Raw genomic sequence first — 6,000 nt, 5'->3', positions numbered from 1 at the left:
GCGACAGCCCGGGGGCCTCAGGCTCCCCTCAGGACCCGGGGGGCTGGGAACCCCCGCTGCCCTCACGCCCCGGGGCGGGGTGGCGAGGACGGCCGCCCGCCACCCCACGCCCACTCGTGGGGGCGACCGAGGCCCCGCGGGGCGTGCAGAGCCGGAAACTCCCTCGCGCGCGGGGAAGCCCGTGCCGCGGCTGCCGCAGGCGGTGCGGCCCCGCCCCCGCGGCCCGGCCCCGCCCTCCCGGCGTGCCCCGCGGAGGGGGCGGGCGGCCTATGTTCGCGATCCCGGCATGCCGCGCGGCCGGGCAGCAGCCGGAGCAGCCGCGGCCGCCCTGTCTCCTCCCTCCGGTGCGAGACAGCAGCCGCCTGCCGGGTGCGAGTGAGGAGCCACCACCCGCGCCTCTGTCCCCCGCCGCCCCTGTCCCGCGCTGCTGCCCGGCCGGCCATGCCGTCTCGGGCAAGGTAATGAGCCGCAGAGCCCCGGGGTCTCGGCTGAGCGGCACCGGCAGCAGGCAGCACTACCACCCGCGGGGCTGGAATGACTGGCAACCCAGGTGGGCAGGGCTGGGGCAGGGGGCGCGGCCTGGCCGCCTGCGGGGCGCGGGGGGCCGGGGCAGCGGGGTGCCGCGGAGGGCGGCTCGGCCCGGCCCCGCCGCCGGGCCTGGGGGAGCGAGGCGGCTCGGGCCGCGGCGGCGGAGCCACTTCCTGGCTCTTGGGCCTAGGAGCGGGCGGGCGGGCGGGAGGCAGCGCCGGGCCTAGCGCGGGGCGGGTGGCGGCGGGCCGACCGCCGGGCCTAGGCGGTGGGGAAGGTGCCGGCGGCGGCCGTGCCCTGGCGGGAGCTGGGCAAGAGCACGGAGGGGATTCCAGATCCGTGTCCGCCGGTGGCTGGAGACGGGACAGGGAAAGGTCTGTCACGGCGCGGGGCTCGGTGCGGCCCCGGTCTGGGCTCTGAGCTGGCGGTTGGGAGCGCTCCTTCCTCCCCCGCTTCTCCCGCTGTCCCCTCCTGCCCTCGCTCTGTCGCGGCCCGAGGTGGCTGTGACGTGTGTGGCCGGTACCTGGTGTGTGTCCACGGGCAGCGGCTCCGCTCGCCCTGCGCAGCGCGGGGGGAGCCGCCTCACGGGCAGGCTGAGGCGTTGGGGGCCTGCAGTGGGGTGGAGAACTGGGGGGTGGGCTTGGTACCTTCATTTTTTCGGTCTGGTTTTCATCTGTCAGTTAATCAGAGAAAAGCAGAGGCTGCAGAAGTGCTCACGCAGTCCCAGACACAGCACATTTTTCTTTATATGTTATGCTCAAGTTTTTTGAATCTCAGAATACAGCTTTGGCGATGTGGAATCTGTGAGTATACACTAAGAGCTTAAAGAACGATGCAGAGATTAGATCAGTCTTTGGTGTTTTGGCATTAACTAATTTTTAAAAGTGATTCACATGCACCGTTGAAAGGAGTTCTGTTATATAAAACTGTCAGTGAGTGTTTCTTTTTCACTGATTGTTTTGAATATGCTCTTGGACAAACACGCAGCACAAAATATACCCACGTATTCTTTCCCTTTCTTTTCTGTTGACTGTTAGTTTCGTTTAGCTTAGGTGGTGTTGCTGGTAAATGCTTGCTTGCAGGGCATGGAAGAGGGAATGCACATGGCCACAGTAGTGAAAACTGCAGTAATTGTAGTTGTTTCCAGTTCCTAAAGGAGAAAAAAGGAACTACTAATGCACGGGTATATTAACAGATGGGTTGTGTTTTCAAACGCACATTTTTGTGTGTATAAAAATGGTTAGATTGATTCTAATTACTAGGTTCAGATTCCTCTCAATTTTTAGTAATGATAATCAGCACTGGGACTTGGGGTGAAAACTGTGTGAAACTGAAAGCTGGAGCCCACATCCTTTTTAAGGGAGAATAGTTTTTAATTAGAATTTGATTTTTTTTTTTTGTGCCTGCATGAATGTAGTCATATCTGTCAGATGCATGTGGACTCATTTTCCTACAGTGTGTGTATTGATAGAGCTGTGTATTACAGAGGAAGAAGTTGTCCTGATATATATGGGCATATTAATTTGTGCACTGAGGTGTACCAGACTCTAAATTAATAGCAACATAAAAACTTTTTAGGTAAATGTTGGATATATGTGACAGAGAACAGTGAGGGTTTTTTTGAGAAGGCTTGATAAGATCTTGCTCCCTTCTTTCTAATCTTTATAGCTTTCTAGACCTTTACTTTTTTATTTCCTTTTTATTCACCAGATCTCACTGTGTTTTCCCTGATACAGCTTCTGGGGAGGGGGGGAAATCGTGTCAGTGTGCAGGTCTTGCGTGTGAGCGGAGATAATTTGGTAGAGTACTATAGGCTAATTATATACTGAAACGAGCAATACTTCCCTTTGATAGGAAATGCTCTGGGTGGCAAAGCAAGTTTCATGTGCTTGTGGTGGTACTAAGCAGGAGTGTGAGTGCAGGGTAGCAGGTTAGCAAGTGTGGGGTGCACCATGGCTTTCTTATTCTTAGGCGAAAGTGAGAAAAGGAAGATAAGATTTTAATTAACAGAACTTCTCTGTCTCTCCTGTCATAAACGTAGGTTAGCAGGGGAGTCTACAGAAAAGTGAAGAAGAAAATCTTTCACATCCGAGAAAAGTTCCAGGAGTGTCTTATTAGGTTCAGTACTGAAATTTCTTCTTGAAAATGAAGTGTATTATTCTCGTGCAATCTAAGTCAGTGTTACGAATTACTAATTTCTGTTAGCATGGTGCCTGCCAAACCAAGTTACCACTTAGGTCCCTGTGGGTCTAGACTCAATGAGACAAGACAGTAAAATATGGCTTTCCTTGCAGGTAGCTTATAACCTAAGTAGGAGAGCAATATTGGCTAGCGCTTTATAACTGAGGACAAGTACCCTGTTATTAATTAAAGACAGAATGGGAGGTATTGGCAAGGAACAAAGAAATTCATTGGAACAAATGGGCTAAGAAAGTGATGGTTAGAGCAGTGCTTTTCACGTGGCTGTGAAGGGCAGAGACGTGTCTTTTACAAAAGGCAAGCACTAGTTGTGTGGATATTGTCTGTTCGTAATGCTGGATTAACACATTGAATGACAAGCAGGGCGATAGTGGGTGCTGTGTATAAGGAAAGTTGAGATGGAGACTGTTTCTTCTGTGTTTGCATGTACAACAGAAATAGGCTGAAATTGTAGTTTGGACAGGTCTGTAACTGGGAGACCTGAAAGTTGACAACAGAGGTGTTTGAGGATGTAGCTGAAATTACCTGGGAATGGATGTAGAGTCACATAGGATGAAAGCTGGTAAGGCTTCTCTTCAGGGATAGTTGAGAGAGAGGAGAGCACAAAGAGTGAGAGGGATATGTACATAGGGAGAGAGAGAAAAAGAGTCTGCGATGTTGCAGGCAGCTTAGAGAATGAGATGCAGTATCAGTTGTGAGGTGCCGTTGTGAAGAGGTCAGTGGAAACCTTGGGAAGAGATTCAGTGGACTGTGTGTGGGAGATGCTGAACAGGAATGGGTTCAGTTCTGAACTGGCAACAAGTAATTCTTGATCTCCTTTCACATCTGAGTGTGTTGAATATGCTGATAAGGTTGGGACGGTATGAGATCAAAGAGGTTTTTTGTTTTTTTGGCAAAATGGGGGAGCTTAAGTTTGTAATGTGAAAGCCTTTGTTTTTATTGTGAAGACAGAGGAGAATGAGATGTGAGAAAGATGAAGGAAGATGAAAGCATGTCAGTGGGAAGCAAAAGGAACATGGAGAGCAGATAGTCTTCCATACAAGAATAGCCATAATAGATCAGACCAATGATTTAGCTAGCATAATATCCTGTACCCAAAAATGGCGACCAGAAGATGCCTATGGAAAAATAAGAACAGGATTCATATATGTGGTACATTTCCCTGACATTCCCTCCTAATGTCCATCACAGGACAGAAGGAAATTGGTGAGCTACTGTGTAAGAAGGGAGTGATGCAGAATCAAGAGGTGATTTGAAAAGCGACTGTGACTGCAGGTGGTTGTCTAGCAGTGGAGATGGCAGAATTGCAGTACAAAAATAGTTAATTAGTTGTTACTTCACTAGTAGAAAGCATGACCGCTTACACTCTCATCGTGCTCTCTCAATACAGGAGTAGAAACAAAAGTAGGCTTTGGGGTGGGCTCAGCCAGGCTTGGGCTTGGCAAGATGGACCAAGTGATGATAAAAGAGCATGGCAAAAGGCAGCTGTCATTGCTCTGCGTGCCAGTGGAAGAAAGGTCGGAAAGTTGGTGGGAAGCTGTTCATTTGAGTGGATACAGTGACTCCTAAGTTTTAAATGTTTTATTGATAAAGATTTTAAGTAATGTAGAATTTATCTGCAAATAAACTTGGCAAAAAGAGCAAATAAGCAAGTAAAATTGCTTGACTTGAACAATAATACAACTCATACAGTAGAGTTGTCCCAGAATAAATCCTCCGTGTAGATTCTGTGCTTGGAAACAGAATCAAATAGAATAATTAAGTGATTTTTGTCTCAAAATAATATCCATATGGCAGGGTCATTCTGAAAGAGCTACAGATAATCAATAGTATACACCAGATTGTTTGTAGCAAGTTTCTTGGACAAAAATTCTTAAGGCTTCCATGTAACTAAAGAAATATATTTTTGATTGACCTGTTTTTCTAGATAAAGATTTTTTTTTTTTTTTTAGGGAGTACTAGTGGCCGTTTCTGCTTATTTATGTGGGTGAACTATTTTCTTTTTCTGATGGATAAAGGCAAGTTAAAAAATCACCCTGTAGAAACCTTTATGCACTATCTTCTGTATAAATGATATTGCTAAAACAGTGTGTGCAGGAAATTGTTGCCAGTGTTGGTGGTAATCAGGTAGCCTTCCACCCAGAACCAGGCACAGATGAAAACTGTCATGTGAGCTCTTGAAGTACTTTGCTTAGCCTCCATCAGTGAGCTTTTCAGGTGGAAATAAGAGAGTAGTGTCTCATGAAGTGGCAAATATGGTTTTGAAGCTATAGTATAAGGTCATCAGTCATGTTCATCCTTGCAGTTTCCCATTACAGCTTTGTCTAATATCACATTTGTATTTGTACTTCTGCTTATCTGTTGCTAACATTGTAGTTGTGATTTTATTAGTATACAATGTTTGTTCATGTCTGTGGCAGTGTCAATGTATGTAACTGATAAATTTGTTGTTACATAGACTTCTTTTGAAAGATAACACTAAACGTTATGTCTGTCACCTAACCTACCCTCTGCTTGGCACAATGTAATTCCAGTGGAAATACCCCCATGTGAACGGGACAAATGCCCTCCTGAAACATGGGCATGAGTTGAGGTAGCTGGGAGTAGAGTTCTTCCCATCGCCTGGCGGAGTGGCTGCAGTGTACCCTAAAGGGCTGGAGGGAGCGGGGAAAAGCAGTTACTAGTGAGACTTTGGCAAGTGCCTGTCCGTAGAGTGGCTGCGGTTTGAGTTCTAAGTGGTTCTCTTCTGAAATCATACGTTACTGACGTGAAAAATGGTATTTTTCAGAAACAGATTTGAAAATTAAATGTCTCTTGCCGTGCATGCAGACTGTGCTTTGCTGTGAGTCTACGCAGCAGTGTCCTGCGTCACCCAGGCGTCTGGGTTCCTCGGTGAGGGAGCGCAGATGCAGGGGACAGGTACTGGGGTTGCGTCCACAGGTCTTGATGAGCCCGTGCCACAAACTCCCCGAGTGCTGATGCAGGAGCCTACAGTACAATTCCTAAATTTGTTTCCCACCTGAGGAATGGCATGCATCGCTGGACAGCTAGAAATGCATGGCCCATGAAATGGTGGGCTCTGCTTCTGGCATGAATCTTAGTGCAGGTTTGCTTCAATTTGAAGTCCTCCTTCAAATCAATACGGACCATGGCAGCCAGCTGGGTCACAGAACCTAGTTCTCTGGAAACAGTAGCTTTCTATGAAGCGGTTTTTCTCTGCCTCATAAAGAAAGGGCAGAAACTACTGGCTATCTAAGCTACACACTTATTGTA

At 48.2% G+C, this 6,000-nt stretch overlaps 1 protein-coding gene across 5 annotated transcripts in view; it reads left to right on the top strand.

Moving 5' to 3' along the window:
• Positions 1-309: 309 nt before the first annotated feature.
• The window catches only part of SMG1 (SMG1 nonsense mediated mRNA decay associated PI3K related kinase), a 67,198-nt gene continuing 61,507 nt past the window's right edge, over positions 310-6,000 (top strand). For 2 of the 5 annotated variants that reach the window (XM_068424166.1, XM_068424164.1), the window contains exon 1: positions 310-550. In XM_068424166.1, the coding sequence (XP_068280267.1) occupies positions 462-550 (89 nt within the window). In that variant the 5' untranslated portion in view covers positions 310-461. Of the gene's footprint in view, positions 551-838; positions 903-1,229; positions 1,332-6,000 lie in introns of those variants that run through there. The other 3 variants (XM_068424167.1, XM_068424168.1, XM_068424165.1) reach the window with 3 other exon arrangements.

Source organism: Nyctibius grandis, chromosome Z (assembly GCF_013368605.1).
Source record: "Nyctibius grandis isolate bNycGra1 chromosome Z, bNycGra1.pri, whole genome shotgun sequence".
Taxonomy (NCBI): domain Eukaryota; kingdom Metazoa; phylum Chordata; class Aves; order Nyctibiiformes; family Nyctibiidae; genus Nyctibius; species Nyctibius grandis.
This window is presented reverse-complemented; position numbering and strand designations above follow the sequence as displayed.